The sequence below is a fragment of the Tamandua tetradactyla genome, chromosome 16 (assembly GCF_023851605.1).
Source record: "Tamandua tetradactyla isolate mTamTet1 chromosome 16, mTamTet1.pri, whole genome shotgun sequence".
Lineage (NCBI taxonomy): Eukaryota > Metazoa > Chordata > Mammalia > Pilosa > Myrmecophagidae > Tamandua > Tamandua tetradactyla.
This window is the reverse complement of record NC_135342.1, coordinates 30043535-30062068: the sequence shown is the minus strand read 5'-3', so window position 1 is coordinate 30062068 and position 18534 is coordinate 30043535. Positions and strand designations below refer to the sequence as shown.

Sequence of the window (18534 nt, the reverse complement as noted above, 5' to 3'; positions counted from 1 at the left end):
GGACCCAGGCTGTTAGGGGGCTGGGCAGGCAAATCTCTCAGCCTGGAGAGGGTGCGTGCCTGAGAAGTCTTCCAAGGAGGAGGTAACCCCTGACCTGTGTCTTAAAAATGAGTTGGACACCACCAGTCAAACGGAACAGTGTGTACAAAAGTACAGAGAAGAGAAACGACTTAAAGATTCAGTCTTGGTGAGCCACTAAAGCACAAGTCAAGGAGATGAGGCTAAGGCTGGAGCCAAATTAAAATCCGTACAATGAGGAATGATGGCAGCCTTGAATGCCACCATAAGAAACCCGGCTTTTACCTGGAAGAATAATGATTCTCAACTGGCAGCTGGGTGTCAGAATTACTGAGTACATGTTTGAGCATTTTGACTTTGAGGTGTCTAAGCAACATGTGGGTTGCAGGTGGGAGGGGTCGGAGATTTCCAGTTGGTCACCAGTCTGTACATCAAGACACATTCTTGGCTGGGAATAGAGCTCTGAAGCTATGAAAGTCAGCAGTGCCCCATACAGAAACTTGAAAAAGTGATCAGACTTCAAGTAGAGATATGAATGAAACTGATCTGGATAGGATTAAGGTATATCAGAATACAGGGTAAAGGATGATATCGTCCATATTTTAAAATTTCAACTTCTGTATGAGACCAAAGGGAAAGATGTTTATTGGGTGCAAAACTTATATTTTGGGTAGTGCATTAACTTGTATGGTCAGTTTAATTGAACACCATAAGTACATGGAATCTTGAATACAGCATGAAATTTTGTCGGTTTGACCACATTAGTGTGATGCCCTGATATATCCCAGAGTAATTTGGGCAGTGAATAAATAATTATTTGCAAAGTTTCCTTGGGAGGATGGGGATAAAGGATGAAATACTCAACTTCCCCATTTGGGGAATTTCTGATACTCTCTCAAGCAATGGGAACAGCCAAATCAATAGGCCGAGACTTCAATCTTGGGGTTCGCCCCTATGTAACTTATTCCTGCAACGGATAGGCTAAGCCTACTTAAAATCAGACCTAAGAGGGCAGGCCACAATGGCTCAGTAGGCAGAGTTCTTGCCTGCCATGCTGGACACCTGGGTATGATTCCCAGTGCCTACCCATGCAAAAAAAAAAAAAAAAAAAAAAAAATTAGGCCTAAGAGTCACCCCCAGAGAACCTCTTTTGTTGCTCAGCTGTGGCCTCTCTCTCTAAGCCAACTCAGCAGGTGAACTCACTGCCCTCCCTCCTACATGGGACACGACTCCCAGGCATGTAAATCTCCCTGGCAATGTGGAACATAAATCCCGGGATGACCTGGCATCAATGGATTGAGAAAGCCTTCTTGACCAAAAGGGGAAAGAGAGAAATGAGACAAAATAAAGTTTCAGTGGCTGAGAGATTTCAAACGGAGTTGAGAGGTTATCCTGGAGATTCTTATGCATTAAACGGGTATCCCTTTTTTGTTTATGGTGTATTGGAGTGCGTGGAGGGAAGTCCCTGAAACTGTTGAGCTGTATTCCAGTAGCCTTGATTCTTGAGGATGACTGTATAAAGATATAACATTTACAATGGGGCTGTGTGATTGTGAAAACCTTGCATCTTGATGCTACTTTTGTCCAGGGTATGGACAGATGAGTAAAAAAATATAGACAAAAATAAATAAATAATAGGGGGCACAAAGAGTAAAATAAATCAGATAGAAGGAAATACTAGTGGTCAATGAGAGGGAGGGGTAAGGTGTATGGTATGTATGAGTTTTCCCTCCTGTGCTGGTTTGAATCTGTTATGTACCTCAGAAAAGACTACGTTCTTTTAATCCATTCTTGTGGGGGCAGACCTTTTGGTTAGGCTATTGTGAGTGGGAAATTTGGTTAGGCTATTTCAATTGAGATGTGACCCAGTGCATTCAAGGTGGGTCTTAATCCTTTACTGAAGCCTTTTATGAAGAGGATAAAAGATGGTAGAAGCCTAAAGAGCTTAGAGAGAAAACGTCCCCGGAGAAGCAAGAAGGACCCACAGGAGCTGAGAGAGTCACTTGGAAACCAAAATCCAGGAGAGATGAGCCAGCAGACATCACCATGCGCCTTCCCATGTGACAGAGGAACCCCAGATTCCTGCATACCTTAAGAAGAAGGTGTCGTCTCTAAGGTGTTTTAATGCCTTAATCTGGACATTTTCATGGCCTTACAACTGTAAATGTGCAACCGATTAAATCCCTGTCAAAAAAAGCCAACCTGGGTGGGCCATGGTGGCTCAGCAGGCAGCGTTCACGCCTGCCATGCTGGAGACCCGGGTTCAGTTCCCGGTGCCTGCCCATGCAGAAAAAAAAAAGCCAACCTATTTCTGGTATATTGCATTCTGGCAGCTTTAGCAAACCGAAACACCTCCCACCTGGACCACTACAATAGTTTCCAAACTGGTTTCTGCCTCTAGTTTTGTGCTCTCCAGTGTAGTCTTCACACCACAGCTGGGAACATGTTCCAGAAACATAAATCAGACCTTCAATGTTTTGTTTTGTTTTTTAATTAAAGAAGTTGTGGGTTTACAGAAAAAGCATGCATCAAACACAGGGTTCCCATATACCACTCTGTTATTTTTTTTATTTTTAAAATATTTTTATTGAGAACTCTTCATGCACATACATTGTATACATAGGTGTACAATCAATGGCTCACAATATCATCACATAGTTGGGTATTCATCACGACGATCATTTTTAGAACATTTGCATCACTCCGAAAAAAGAAATAAAAAGAAAAAAGAAGAACAGGAGGGAATGGCGCTCAACTAGGTGATAGCAGTGAAGGATGAGTAGTGTGTGGGTTTGGGAGAATATCGAGTCACAGAAGCCAGGAGGGGAGTGTTACGACAGGCATGGTTTGGAGGGCATGTTAGAATGCAGACTGCTGGGTCCCCCCCCCTAGAGCTTCTGAGTCAGTTAAATCTAGAGCAACACAAAATTTGCATTTCTAACAAATCCTCATGTGATGCTGACGCTGCTGGTACAGGGATTACACTTTGAGAACCACTGGTCTAGAACAACATTTTCCAGTAGAAATAATAATGTGAGCAAGACAGGTCATTTTAAATTTTCTAGTAGCTGCATTTAAAAAGTAGAAAGAAACAGATGAAATTAGTTTTAATAGAATATTTATTTATATAATATATTCTATTATTATAGATAAAATATTATCATTTCAACATGTTATCAATATTTGAAAATTAATGATGAGATATTTTACATTCTCTTTTTTTGTACTAAGTTTTGAAATGCAAGTGTGTATTTTACACTCATAGCACATTTCAATCAGGACTAGTTTAATCCTGAATAGCCATGCATGGCTAGTGGTCACCATATTAGAAATACAGCACAGGTCTGGAATGTCGACTGTTTTTGTAGGAACAGTAAGTTGAGGATGAATTGCTCCTTGAATTTAATAACAAGTACACTTTCAGTTTTATGGAGTAGCAGGAGAGGAAGGGAGGGAGGAGTACCTAGACACCTCCTTCCTGAAGTTTGGCTGTGGTTTTTTACAGCAGATGGATCAGGGTAACAATGTTCAAATGCAACACTGGATCTTATCCCAAAAAGAGAGACAACCAGAAGTCATATTCCTCCTGACAGAAGAACTCAACACCATCTGTGAAGAATACTTACCTCAAAACTGAATCTGATAAAATAAATTGGGCAGATGGAAATACTAGTGGTCAATACGAGGGAGGGATATGGGGTGTGGTATGTATGAGTTTTTTCTTCTTTCTTTCTTTTTCTGGAGTGATGCAAATGCTGAAAAAAAAATGGTGACAGATACACAACTATGTAATGATACTATGAGCCACTGATTGTACACCATGAATGGAATATTTGCATGTTAAGAATGTTTGTATGGTAAGTTTTATCAATTAAAAAATATTCAAAAAACAAAACAAAACATCTGAACCTGAATCTGACCCAGCCTTTAGATCCACCAGAATGTAGAAAACACAGAAGACAAAAGAACATATTAAAGGACACAGAGGTGCAACCAGCCAAATTAGACTGTGAGATGAATGAGATGGGGGAGGAACTGTTACAGAATAAAAGATTTGGGGAGGTTCCAACCAAATGCAAGGTATCAGCCAAACGCAATGTGTGGAGCCTGTTTAGATTCTGAACAAGCCAACAGCTAAGACAACGTGGGAAATCTGAAGACGAACTGGATAGCAGATAATATCTAGAATATCGTTAATTTTTTAGGTGTGAAGAACTTCATATTCTAGAGACATGCAGAAGTAGCCATAGATGAAATGCCCCGGGTTTGCTTAGAAATCATTGTGGGAGGGTTGGAACAAAGCATGATTGGCCATATGTTGAAAATTGTTGAAACTGAGTGGTGGGTAGGTACGTTATTCTATTTTTGTGTCTGGTTGAAAACTGCCGTAGCCTTTTTTTTTTTTTTTTTAAATGGGAAGGAGGGTGGCCGTGAGGAAAAGCGAAGAAAGAAAGGAAAGGGGACTTTTCTTCTAAGGCCAGAGCGCCGTAAACAGGCTTGAGAGCTAACAAAAAGCCAAAGAGAGGAGCGGTTGAAATGCAGGAAAAGCCTCGCTCTTCCTCTGCTCAGAGACTACGTAGCCTCCCAGCACTGCGGCCTTAACGCAGCTCGGGATGCAGCTCCTCCAGCGGCTACAGCTCTGTGACAGGACGTCCGACCCTACTACCCGCTGAAGTACAGCGAACACAGTAGGCAGTCTGCGCATGCGCAGGACCGCCCCCCGCGCGGCGCGGACCCCAATCCCTGAACCCCACAATCCCCCGCGCCGCTCCTGAAGCGCGCTCTCTGAGGGTGCGAAGCTCCGCCTCAAGACTTGGGCAAGGTGAGGCAGAGGATGTCGCGTGGATGTCTGGGAAAGGCAGTTCTTCCGCCACGCTGGAACCGCCGCTGGATCTGCCACTAGACTCTGCGCCCCACAATGCGCCGCGCGTGCTGCGGCTGAACGGTGCGTTGCTGCCCCCACGTGGCGGCTGAGCTGTTATGCCGCGGTCAGCAGGACAGGGCCAGAGCCTGTGCTAAGGACGCTGAGGGTTGTCATGGCAACCCATGAGAAACTTTTACAGAGGATGAGGTCCTAGACCTGGGCCAGGAAAGGGACTTAGTAGTGAAGAAATTGGAAGTAGGGACTACTGTGAGAATTAAATGTTGGTTGCATATTATTGTTATTATGATAACAGTATTCATAAGAGTAAGCACTTACCATAGGCACTGCTCGAAGTTCATTTAATCTTTCCAGCAATCACCTAAAATAATGAATTAAACTGAGGCTCAGAAAAGGGAAAAAAACTTGCCCAAGTCAGTGGCAGAGCTGGGATTCAAACCCAGGCTTTCTGGTTTCAGAATCTGTGCTCTTCAGTATGAATACAACGCTCTCTGATCACCCAATTACATTATCCTGATATTGTAATTAGCACACGAATCAAGTCAAGATGGTTATTAGCATGTGGATCTCTTTGATTTGGTGATAATCAGCATGTGTTCTTCCCAGATTTTGTGCTATAACCCTGCTCCAGAACAAGGTTTACAATCAGCGTAAGTTTATTAGTACATGAATCAAAGCAGGTTTGTGTTTACAGGGATCAGATTTCTGATTAGTACTTGAAACAGCAGTGGTTTGTAGTTAGGAGCAGGAATCATTAGGTTTATGGTTAGCACACTGATCAGCACATAGGCATTATGATTGTGTTTAGAAAGCCCTATCCCCTTTTGGTCCAGGTGACCTTCTCAAATGTCACCCCCATCCCTTCCCTGAACCCCTTTCCATCACCACCACCAGGCAGACTTGTGATCTCCTTGCCCTTCCCTTCCCCCATCTTGATCATAATGGAATATCACTGCCGTAATCACAATGTTCAGAGATTATCTGCTCTCTTTCTGCCTTTTCAAGGGACACAACTCCAGAGCTAGGAGTGTGGTACGTGGGATGTTCCTGGCATTGCATCTGGCACACGGTGAGGGCTCAATAAATGTTTGAGGAAAGAGTTTTGGACAGTTCCCATCATTCATCTGGACTATTCTAAAGATTTTATCAAATCAAGCCAGGTTCACTTTGCCCTCAAAGAAGGTAAATTTGTGGTCACCCACTCCAAAGACCCCAGGGGAGGTAGGTGAGTGGTCAGGGTGGAACTGGAAACTTATCCCTGGAGCAAGATTTGGTATAGTGAGTGGGATGAAATCCCACAGCCTCTTCCTGCTGCCTCCCTTGAGGTTTTGCTTCGTACTGGGACCATCATAATCTATACTCCCTTCACATAGCTGGGACTGGAAGAGAGCAGCCCAGCTGGGGAATACATTCACAGCCACTCTAGCACCCATGAAAGCTATGTGACTAGTTCTCACAAGTAAAATATGGGCAGAAGGGAAGCTTACAGATTACTTCTGGGCCAAAGCCTTTAAGAAGCTTGTGAGCCTTCTCCACCCCGTCTCCTCCTATTTGCCAGGTGGAAACCCCAGGAAATGATGGAGCCATAAGATAATGAGGCTGGTACACAAGTCACCAGATGGAGGACAGCTGCCAATCAACCAGAATGCCCATGAGCAAGAAATTAAATAAATGGAGTCCCTGAAATCCAGGGAGTTGTTACAGCAGCTGGCCTAAGGCCAACTAATATATTGATCCTTCCTCTCTGTGGCCCCTGATATCAGCCAAGTTTGAGCACCAGCCATTCTGTAAGTGAGATTCCAATCCCCAGTTGTGCTGTGGCATTCAGGCTTTCACATAGCAGGGCTATACAGTGGCCCAAAATCTCTATGTTTGCTTGTTAAAAGTTATCAGTAACGTATTTCCCTCCATTCCTTGCACAAATGTAAACTTCTCATGTTCTTCTATGTTGATAGCTGCCAATCATGAAAGCAGATGTTTAAAGTTGTGTTTAGTTCTTCCATCATATGCACTGGGTTGTTGTAGTTGCACTGTAGAAAGTGATGCTTGCTTTGGACCCACAGGTCTACTTTAGGGTGGTAGTTGGGGTGGAGTGCACTCATCTTCCCACCCCTTCCTTTTTACCCCACCCTATGGAGGTGCACCTTCAGACCTGATACTTACAGTATATCCCTGGTCTTCAGTGCTCATTCATGTGCTAATTACAAAGCTGAGCCAATTCCAGTGAACTTCACTAGCTGGACTTGGGTTGGTGGGTACTAGTTGAAGTTCAGAGGACTACCCCCTCCATCCCTCCTTGCTCTGACAACCCACTAATTTGGAAGGGGCCTAAGTCCTTTTATAAAATGACTCTTTTTTGGCAGACTGACAACTTCATTGATTTGAAGTGCGTATGCATAAGTGGCATGGGCATGTGTGTGTGTGTACCCATCCATTATGGGTACTTGATGTGAATTTCCAAATGTGTTTCTTGTATATATGTGTGGGTGTGTGGCTACCATTCATGTGCAAGAATAATCTGTGTGCAATGTGTTTCTGTACATGACCAATTACATGTCCAAGTGTGAATGTGTGTGTGTGTGTTTTGGAGGTGTCTGGTCCCTGTATTTGAATATGTGTCCTGTTGTGTGTCCCTGTATGTTCTGGTGAACCTCAGTGTACATGATGAACATGTGCATGTATATGCCTGTGTACCCTGTATGTTTTAGTGTATATCCAGGCATATTCCATGTGCATAATTCATGTGCAGATAAAAGTAGATTCTCTAGGGTCCCCTCAGCTATCGAGCAATGTAACCTCATTCTTTTTGCTTTGGCTGTTTCTGCTGCTGCTGTCCACTTCTCCAGATGTTGCAATTAAGCAAAGTCCCCCATGACTATCCCACCAGGATCCCCTTCCAGGAGCTAATGAAGGGTTACAGCACATGGAACACATGTATGGTGTGACTCAGGAACCCCAGAGCCTCCCAGGCTGCACACACTCTGGTATGAGGGTGCAGGCAAGCCACATGGCCCACCTGCCTTGATCATATTTATTCTTCAGGTCTGAACACTAAGTTCTCCTTCAGGAAGTCTTGATGACTCCTGGTTGGGGAAGGGGAGAGTTGATCGTGATGCAGCTAAAATCTGAGGACCACTGATCTAGCCCATGCAAGGCAGAAAAGGCTCTGCTTTTCTGTCTCAGATCGCAGATGCCCCCCTCACCTGGGGACGATCATCACCCACAGGGTAAGAATTGCTGGATAAATTTTCCATTCTCTCTGAAATTTGACGTGATGGGTGGTGAGGGGTGGAAATTCAGATAGACGTTCTGCAAGGTTCCTTAAAATTCTCTGGAAAGCTGATTCCTGGTTGCCCACAGTGGAACCTGCTTATCCATGCAGCCTCTATTAAGTTTCTCCCTTCCCTACCTGCTCTCCCTCCTTTCTCGCCCCTGTTTTCTGGGATCCCACCCCGAATCAGCCAGTTCCACTGACTCCTAATTGGAGTTATGCTCTTGGGATCATCTCCAAGTCTTTCCTTCTGTCCTCCCCACCTCTACCCCCTCTGGAGTATCTCTGGAGCTTCTGCTGTGACCAGATACCACTGTGCTGGGCCAAGAGTGCTGATGAACTTTGCTAATGATCTGGAAAGACAACCCTGGGGCTGAGTTAATTTTAGCTGTAAAATTTCAATACACATAAGTTGAAGGAGCCAAAAGCCTGTTCTGAAACCTTCCGTAGAGCTAGAGATACCAGGATGAATATACACCCATGCCTTCCTCCCACTTGGTCACATTACTCCTCCACTCAGTTGAGGGTTCAGGGGTAGTTGCTGTGACCATTCATATCCCCCATGACCTGAGTGTCCCCATAAGACAATCCAGGACAAGGTCATGTCCCCTCTGGACCAGAGCTCTGGAAAGATCAGGTCCCCCATGTTGCCAGAACCAAGTTTCCAGGCTAGGTTTGCCCACCCACACCCACTTCCTGCCACCATCTGCCAGGATATGTGTGGCCTGCTCTAGCCTCCTCGCAATCCTCTCACAAACATGAGGGCAGGCAGACACCACTCCTGGTGAGTCATGTGTTGGCACAATCCCAGTAGGGCCCTCTGTGGAGCAGTGGCCCTGAGTAGAAGGGAAGACAGTGGACACACCTCTCTGGGGGTCAGCCTGGCCTGCTCCTTGCTTCCATCCCAGCTCTTTTCTTTTACCTCCTACTGAGATATCTGGTCAGTATGTTTTGAGGTCTAGTCCTAATCACTGTGGGCCGAAGGTCTTAGAGCCAAGTTTTCTCAAAGGAACAGAGTCTGCCCTCTGGCCTGAAAGATCAGGCTTGTTGCTGGACAGGGTCCAGGTAAGGAAACTCCACCCACTTGAAAGAAAGGACTACTAGGGCTACAGAGCTGAGACAGAGGGGTGGACGGGACAGGCTGGGGAAAAGGATGGCTTTGAGATGGAGGGGCTGGAATGCAGGGCCACGTCTAAGGTGTGAGTGAGAATCAGACACACATATGCACTTACCCATTCACACCCAAGAAGCCCCAGGGATTGTATATCAGTGTCTCTCTCCTTCTTCCTCTCTATCTCTCTGACTCTCTGTCTTTTTTACTTTCTCTGTGTCTCCATGCTTGTCTAACCCTGACTTGTCCTTGTCTCTAATTTCTCTATCTCTCTTTGGATCTCTTTCTGTCTCTGTGTTTTTCCACATTTCTTTGAATTTGTGTGTGTGTTTCTCTCTCTCTTGTTCTGTCTTTCTCATTCTATTCCTCTTTGTCCCTCAATCTAAGACTGCCTAGTCTCTCTGTCTCTCTATCTCTCAATCTCTGTTCTCTCTCTATCTCTCTCAGTCCCTGTGTGTCTCTGTGTCTCTCTGTCTCTTTTGCTGTCTCTCTTTCTCTCACTGTCTTCGTGACCACGAATTCTTGGTCCCAACACTAGTCGACTAGGTCGACTCTATGGGAGGGGCTGGAGGCGCGCCTTTGAAGGAGAGGGGCTGCCTATGCCTTTAAGCGCGGGCGCGCGCATGGGGCCTGTGCCTTTAAGCACGGGCGCGTGCGCGGTCCTAGGTTCCCGGCGAGGAGGCCGCGAGAGCACCCGGTCCCGGCCCGCCTGCCCGGCCCCCGCCCGGCCCCCGCCCCGGCCCCGGCGGGGGAGGGGTCTCTAAACGCGACCCCTCCCCCCTGCGCCCCCACCTGCGCTGCGGTGTCCCCACCCTGCGTGTCTCTGTCTGTCCGTCAGTCCGCGCCCAGGCCTTGCCCCACCCCGGCTCCGGTGCTCCCCAGCCGCACCCCCACCTCCGCCCACCGCAGCCAACCCCCTCCCTCCCAACCTCCCCGGGAAAGCAAGCTGGGACGACGCCGGCCCAGACCCGGGGTCCGCATCCCAACATCGAGGGCCCACACCCAGAGATTGGATCCAGAGATTTGGAAACCGGGCTTGGGACTCTAATCAGGGGCCGGCACCCCGAGATCCGGCCGTGGTACCCCAAGACCTGGAGCCCGAACTCCAATATCTGGGGCTGGAATTCCGACATCTGGTCCTTGGACTCCGAGATTTGGAACATGGATCCATGGAGCTGGAACCCCAGGATTTGGCATCTAAGGTCCCAGATCTAGAGCTGAGCTCCAAATTGTATTCCTGGGACCTTGAAATTTTGAACCAGATCCCCATATCTATACCCTGGAATCCCGCTATTTGGAACCTGAACCCTAAGATTTAGGCCATAGATAAATTTGAACCATGGGATGCCAAGGGGCCGGAACCTGAGTTTGGGCCTGAAGTCCTTGTTGTAGACCTGAATGCTGAAGTCTGGGTCTAGAGACCTCTAAATCTTGACTCAACACCCCAGTATCTGAACCCAGAACCCTAGTATTGGGTCCCATGACTCGGGGCGTGGGACTGAGACTCTGAACTCCCCATTTGGCTGTTTACCATCCCAAGACTGGACCTGGGAGACCTTGCCCTGAACAACCCAAACTGGGGCCTGGGTGTCTAAAGTTGGGCCCTTAGGGCCCAATATTTTGGGTCTGGAACCCCGAGTATCAAGGTCTGGAGACTGTGGCCACAGATCTGAGCTGAGACGCAGTGGAGACAGTCCCTTTACAGAGGCCTGGGGACAGGGAAAGTATGACCCAGCCCTCCTGCGGAGCTCTGACTTCTGACCCCCTTGGAGCCTGAGGATTCTGCTCCCTGGGGCGGCTTCCAGCTCAGGTAAGGCTCCTGGGAAACCTCTATGGTGGGGAGGGGCTTGGGAGAAGATGCAGGGCTGGGGGTGGAGGTAGAAGAGAGCCAGGCCCACCTTGGCACCCCCAAGGTCTCCCCAGATACTCCCATGGGTCTGCCTCCAACTCCCTGGCTGCTTCAAACACCCTTGGGTCCCGTAACCAACACTGGTCCTCTCCCACTTCTTTCCTCGTTCCTGGTAGAGGCATCTTCAGGTCTCTGACCCCCTACCCTGTTCTCTAACTGTTTCTTGCTGTCTGACCTCTGCCATTTACCTCTCCTCTTTCTGGTCTCCTTTCTCCACCTCTTCTAGTCACCACTTCTGTCCACCTCTCCTCTTTCTGATCGTCTTTGACAGCACTGTCCATGGCTCCTCTCTCTGGCCACCTCTGGCCACTGCTTTTCTCAATGACCGGTTTTGACATCTCTGTCGACTCCACTGGGCCTGTCCTTCTCACCATCTTCTGCCATCTCTCCTGCCCTCTGCCCACTCCTGACTCTAAACCTTCATCTATGACTGTCACCTGACTATCACTGCCCTGTCCAGCTCCCTCTGTCCACCTCTCCTTTCTCTGGCCATCTTCACCGTCTCTGTTACCCCCTCCCATCCTGGAGCAGAACCCAGGTCTTTGGCCACCTGAGCATCTCTGGCTTTCACCAACCATCTCTCTCTCTCATTGATCCTTTCTGACCATCTCTGGATGCCTTTCCTCTCTCTGATGACCTCTCCTCATGCCCATCACCCTGACTAGCAGTCCTGGTCCCCGACTGTCCCTGACTTGTCTGTCCTCTCCTCCTCTCTCTGACCACCTCTCCCGGATCTGGTCATCCCAACCACACCCCTCTCTTTGTCCACCTCTCTTCTTCCAGACCATGTCTCCTCATTTGTCTGCTCATTCCAATCACTTCTAATCATTTGCACCATCCTGACCACCTCTTTTCTCTATGGCCATCTCTACCCATCTCTCTCTCACTACCTCTTAAGCCCTGTATCTCACCTTCTGCCCACCCTCACCAACCCACCCCATCTCTCCATTTCTAACCATCTCCCTTTTGTCTACCCATCTCTGACCATCTCTCCTGTCCCCAGCCCACCATGACCTCCTCTCTCGGTCTCTGACTACCCCAACTCCTCTGGCCCCCTTCCTCTGGCCTCAGCCTGCCTTAATGCCCTGTAGGCCGCCCTTGCCCGCGATGGCCGTCCTGCCGCTGCTCCTTTGCCTGCTGCCGCTGGCCCCTGCTTCGTCTCCACTCCAGCCAGCTACTCCCAGCCCGTGTCCCCGCCGCTGCCGCTGCCAGACACAATCACTGCCCCTAAGCGTGCTGTGCCCAGGGGCAGGCCTCCTCTTTGTGCCACCCTCGCTGGACCGCCGGGCCGCTGAGCTGCGCCTGGCAGACAACTTCATCGCAGCTGTGCGCCGCCGCGACCTGGCCAACATGACGGGCCTGCTGCACTTGAGCTTGTCACGGAACACCATCCGCCACGTGGCAGCCGGTGCCTTTGCTGACCTCCGTGCCCTGCGTGCCCTGCACCTCGATGGCAACCGTCTGACCTCGCTGGGCGAGGGTCAGCTGCGCGGCCTGGTCAACTTGCGCCACCTCATCCTGAGCAACAACCAGTTGGCGGCCCTGGCGGCTGGTGCCCTGGACGACTGTGCAGAGACTCTCGAGGATCTCGACCTCTCCTACAACAACCTGGAGCAGCTGCCCTGGGAGGCTTTGGGCCGCCTGGGCAATGTCAATACGTTGGGCCTTGACCACAACCTACTGGCTTCTGTGCCTGCCGGCGCCTTTTCCCGCCTGCACAAGCTGGCGCGGCTGGACATGACCTCCAACCGCCTGACCACCATCCCGCCCGATCCACTTTTCTCCCGTCTCCCGCTGCTCGCCCGCCCCCGCGGCTCACCAGCCTCTGCTCTGGTGCTGGCCTTCGGTGGGAACCCCCTGCATTGCAACTGTGAATTGGTGTGGCTGCGGCGCCTGGCCCGGGAGGACGACCTTGAGGCCTGCGCCTCACCACCTGCCCTGGGTGGCCGCTACTTCTGGGCTGTGGGCGAGGAGGAGTTTGTGTGTGAGCCACCCGTGGTGACTCACCGCTCACCACCCCTGGTGGTGCCTGCAGGTCGGCCGGCCGCTTTGCGTTGCCGGGCCGTGGGGGACCCTGAGCCCCGTGTGCGTTGGGTGTCGCCCCAGGGCCGATTGCTGGGCAACTCGAGCCGCGCCCGTGCCTTCCCTAATGGGACGCTGGAGCTGCTGGTTACCGAACCGGGTGACGGCGGCGTATTCACCTGCATTGCAGCCAATGCTGCTGGCGAAGCCACAGCTGCCGTTGAGCTGACTGTGGGTCCCCCACCCCCTCCCCAGCTGGCCAACAGCACCAGTTGTGACCCCCCGCGGGACGGGGATCCTGATGCCCTCACCCCGCCTTCTGCTGCCTCTGCCTCTGCCTCTGCCAAGGCAGCTGACACTGCGCCCCCTACCGACCGCAGCGTCCAGGTGACTGAGCACGGGGCCACAGCTGCCCTTGTCCAGTGGCCAGACCAGCGGCCTACCCCAGGCATCCGCATGTACCAGATCCAGTACAACAGCTCAGCCGACGACATCCTTGTCTACAGGTGCAGGGTCCAGCTGGCAGGGAAGCTTGGGGTGGGAATAAGGGGACGGTGGGAAGCTTGCAGTGGGGGGTGGGGGGTGGGGTGGGGAGTAGAAGAGGGACATCTACTGATGCCCTAGGGAGCAAGCAGCACAGCTGAGAAATGAGACTACAAGGTAACAAAGGAAATCAGCAAAAGTAAAAGAAATAGGCAGCAAGGCTCACAAGAATCAAGCATATGAATAGAAGAAATATGGCAGTGATGGTAAAAAAAAAATCAGTTAACAAGGATAAACCATATTAGGCAGCAAATGTAAAAATAAATGAGACTATAGGGCTTTAAAAATTGAAGCAATAATGATAAAAGAAATCAGACTGCCCAGGTAAAAAGAAAGCAGGTAACAAGAGCAAATGGTAGCAAATATAAAAAGGAAACGAAGTAGCAAAGGCATAAAGGGCATCAGGCAGTAAGAGAAAAAAGAAACCAGGTGGAAAAGGTAAAAAAAATTCACCAGGTAGCAGGAGGATAAAAATAAATTTAGTTAGTTAAGGTAAAGAGAAACCTTGTTTTCCAGGTGACATGGCAAAGCCAGGCTGCAGAAAGAAAAAAGGATCACAGGAAAATAATAGAGGCAGGCCCATTAAAAAGGAAATCAGACCAGAGGTGAGAGGGAAAATTGGGGAAGGAGATTATATAGAGGTTAGCTTTATGCTTGTGTAGTGTGAACTGCTCCACATGTTTGAAGTTCTAATATGGTGACATTTAAGCTTTATATTTTCTAAATCAAATTGAATCTGGTTCAAGTGCCCACCTGCTAGGTGAGCAAGAATATTCTCTTGAGGGCTCCCTTCTCCACTCCATTATTGCAAACTCAAAACCTGGGGCTTAAGCTCCAACAGGTTGTCGCTGTCACTTCCACCCTGAAGTAGGAGAGCCCTGGGTGTGTCTGCTGCAGTGAGCTGTGGTAGTGGTGGCTGCTGACCCAGGTGCTGCTGGCTCCTCTCCCCAAGGTCCAGCCTTGCAGGGTCAGCCATGGACAACCCCTGTCCTCACTGCCAGGCTGGGCCAAGTATGCAGATCCCGAGGACTGGCTGCAGAGGATGCCTCCCAAGAGTGGGAGTCTGTGCCTTATTAACCCACTCCCTGTATCCCCTTTCCCTCCCCAGGGGCCCTCACCTCCAGAGATCAGCACTTGACTTCTTTGTCAGTCCTGGAAACCCAACCCCCTCATTCCATCCCGTTTCTCAGAAATAGTACTCAATGGAGCCTGACCCTGAAAAAATCACACCAGCCCTGTCCATCTTCCCTGGCAGGGGATAGGATGAATTGTGCCCCTGACATTCACCCTCCCACAGACAACCACAGAGCTCACTGTGCTTGTCTCGTTAAAGCAGCCTACGAATAAAACAAAGATAAAAAAAAACAAGTTCACAATCCAGCAGGCTTTCCCTGCTCCAAATAGAAATGTAGTGGAATTGAGTGATAAGGATAAAAGGAAATGGGAAGGTAAGATAAATAGAAATCAGGTAGCAAAGAGAAAAGTGAACTAGGTTATAGAGCTGGTAAGAAATCAGGCAACAGGGAGAAAAAGAAATCAGCAGTAGTGACTGAGACAAATCAGTTTAATGAAAAGGGACTCAGATGACATGAGTCACTAGAAAGCAGGCTATAGAAATAATAAGGCAAAGACAAGGGGGTACTTTATTGGCAGGTTAGGAAGAAATTGGGCCTCAAGGGTGTAGGGAAGTCAGGCAGTTAGATGGGAGAGAATTTTAGGTGTATGCCAGAGGAAAATCAGGCAGCAGGATAACGAAAATTGGGCACAGGCTAGAGGGAAATCAGACAGGAGAGCCAGAGGGAAATTGGGTGAGGGTCTGGAGGGAGATTGGGAGGTGGGATCAGAGAGAAACTGGATGGAAGACTAGGAGGAAATGAGACTTTTTTTTAAATAGTTTTTAAAATTAATTAAAAAAATTTTTTTTAAATGCCAAAAAACACCAAACAAACGCAAACATTCTTAACTTTTGATCATTCCATTCTACATATATAATCAGTAATTCACAATATTATCACATAGTTATAGTTGTGTATTCATCATCATGATCATTTCTTGGAACATTTACATCTATTCAGAAAAAGAAATAAAAAGAGAATAGAAAAAAATTCATATATAACCATACCCCTTACCCCTCCCTTTCATTGATTACTAGCATTTCAATCTACTAAATTTATTTTAACATTTGTTTCCCCTATTATTTATTTTTAATCCATATGTTTTATTCATCTGTTGAAAAGGTAGATAAAAGGAGTATTAGACACAAGGTTTTCACAATCACACAGTCACATTGTGAAAGCTATATCATTATACAATCATCTTCAAGAAACATGGCTACTGGAACACAGCTCTACATTTTCAGGCAGTTCCTCCAGCCTCTCCATTACATTTTGACTAACAAGGTGATATCTATTTAATGCATAAGAATAACCTCCAGGATAACCTCTCAACTCTGTTTGGGATCTCTCAGCAAACTGACACTTTATTTTGTCTCATTTCACTCTTTCCCCTTTTGGTTGAGAAGGTTTTCTCAATCCCTTGATGCTGAGTCTCAGCTCATTCTAGGGGTTTTCTCAATCCCTTGATGCTGAGTCCCAGCTCATTCTAGGATTTCTGTCCCATGTTGCCAGGAAGGTCCACACCCCTGGGAGTCATGTCCCATGCAGACAGGGGGAGGGTGGTGAGTTTGCTTGTTGTGTTGGCTGGAGAGAGAGGCCACGTCTGAGCAACAAAAGAGGTTCTCTTGGGGGTGACTCTTAGGCCCAATTTTAAGTAGGTTTGACCTATCCTTTGTGGGGTTAAGTTTCATATGAACAAACCCCAGCCTGTAGCTTTGGTTGTCTGCGCTGCTTGTGAGAATATCAAGAATTCAACTTGGGAAAGTTGGATTTTCCCCCTTTCTCACCATTCCCCGAAGGGGATATGCAAATACTTTTTTATTCACTGTTCAAATCACTCTGGGAGGAAATGGGACATTGGGGTAGAGGGAAATCAGCAGGGTCAAAACAGAATTGGTCAGTGAACTGCAGAGATGTCTGGTGGCCAGGCTAGAGGGAATCAGGAGGTGGCTGGTTGGAAATTGGGTGATAGACTGGTGGAACCCAGGTAGTGAGCTACAAAGGAATTGGGTGGTGGGGCTGAGTGAAATAGGGCTGCAGACAGGAGCAAAGTTGGCCAGTTGAGTTGCAAGCTGAGGGAAAACTGGATGGCAGTGAGGGAGAAGAATTCAACAGTGAGGGGAAATTGTGCTATGGGGCCAGAGGGAAATCAAAGTGGAGAAATTTGGGTGGCAGGCTTCAGGGAAATGAGATGGTGGGCTAGAGGGAAATTGGGTAACAGACTGGAGGGGTATTGGTCACGTGGCTAAAGGGAGTCAGATGCTGGCAGAAGGAGGATCACACCAAAGGCAATTGGGGTGGTGGTTAGAGGGAACTCAGCAGGCTTGAGTGAAATGAAGCAGAGGGCTAGAGGGAAACCCGGCCCCCTGAGAGCATTGGATGGGGTTTGGGGGAGTATGGGGTGGGTGCTGGGTAGCCAGAGACCTGACCCCGCCTGCCTGTCCCTCCAGGATGATCCCGGCTGAGAGCCGCTCCTTCCTGTTGACAGACCTGGTGTCGGGCCGTACCTACGACCTGTGCGTGCTAGCGGTGTACGAGGACAGCGCCACAGGGCTGACGGCCACCCGGCCGGTGGGCTGCGCCCGCTTCTCCACAGAGCCGGCACTGCGGCCCTGCGGTGTCCCGCATGCCCCCTTCCTGGGCGGCACCATGATCATCGCACTGGGTGGTGTCATCGTGGCCTCGGTACTGATCTTCATCTTCGTGCTGCTCATGCGCTACAAGGTGCACGGCGGCCAGCCCCCGGGCAAGGCCAAGGCCACCACGCCAGTCAGCAGCGTTTGCTCCCAGACCAACGGCGCCCTGGGCCCCACGCCCGCCCCGCCTGCCCCAGAGCCCGCCGGGCCCAGGGCCCACACCGTGGTCCAGCTGGACTGCGAGCCCTGGGGCCCCAGCCACGAACCCGCGGGGCCGTAGCTACCCCACCCACCTCCACGGCTGTGTAGCAGGACCCTGGCACCCCCCAGGGCCTGGTCTCAGACTCACCAAATTGCTCACGGTTTTTAAAACTCTGATGGGGAGGGTGTCGGGGACACTGGGGCACAACAAGAAAGTCCTATTTTTCTAAGCTTGGGCCTGGCCCTTGCCCTGTCTCTGTCTTTGGGAATTGGGGGGCTTGTAGAGGGATCTGGAGCTGGGAAACACCTCCTCTGGGAAGAGGAACACCAACCCCCCAGGTCTGTTTGAGGTCTCTAGGGGAGACTGAGGATGATCATCCACTCAAGAGATGTTCTTCCAGCCTCTCCTCTGGATCTGCCCTCTGTGGCAATGCTGCAGTGACGCAGATAGCTCTTGAGCCCTGCCTTCAGGGGGCTACAGTCCAGTGGGGTAGACAGCCACGTACTGGACAGTGAGAGCCCTGAATGATCAATGCTGTGTTTGCCTAGGGGACTGTGGGAGCCCAGATATGGGGCCTGTCTCAGCCTACTGTGTAGTCAGGATGAGCTTCCTGGAGGAGGAGATGTGTGCTCTGAGAATGACACCTGAAGAAGATAATTGTGCAAAGAGGAAAAAGAAAAAAAAAAAGCCAAAGAGCACAGCTTAAACAAGGGCTTAGTATGTACTAGGCACTGGTAAGGCCTTGGGAGAGGGAGGCAGAGGGCAGGGGGCCAGCTTCCAGGCTGAGAAGCTCAGACTCTGTTCTAATGGTATTGGAGAACCATG

At 49.2% G+C, this 18534-nt stretch overlaps 1 protein-coding gene and 1 long non-coding RNA gene across 2 annotated transcripts; both read left to right on the top strand.

Annotated features, from left to right (window-relative positions):
• Window positions 1–4775: 4775 nt before the first annotated feature.
• LOC143660227 (uncharacterized) lies at window positions 4776–7215 on the top strand. The gene is made up of 3 exons (XR_013163884.1): window positions 4776–4963; window positions 5906–5969; window positions 6459–7215. It is a non-coding gene; the product is annotated as an uncharacterized LOC143660227 (long non-coding RNA).
• A 2861-nt stretch (window positions 7216–10076) lies between these two features.
• Window positions 10077–17938, top strand: LRFN3 (leucine rich repeat and fibronectin type III domain containing 3). The gene is made up of 3 exons (XM_077132066.1): window positions 10077–11092; window positions 12283–13719; window positions 17322–17938. The coding sequence occupies exons 2-3, from the start codon at window positions 12299–12301 to the stop codon at window positions 17785–17787; spliced, it is 1887 nt and encodes a 628-aa protein (XP_076988181.1). The 5' UTR covers window positions 10077–11092; window positions 12283–12298; the 3' UTR covers window positions 17788–17938.
• Window positions 17939–18534: the final 596 nt, after the last annotated feature.

Bases quoted from the DNA above. Each gene is read 5' to 3' on its own strand.
- LRFN3 (XM_077132066.1), top strand. From the start codon at position 12,299: ATGGCCGTCCTGCCGCTGCTCCTTTGCCTGCTGCCGCTGGCCCCTGCT. The intron at 13,720-17,321 runs GTGCAGGGTCCA...CTGTCCCTCCAG, and splicing joins GACGACATCCTTGTCTACAG to GATGATCCCGGCTGAGAGCC.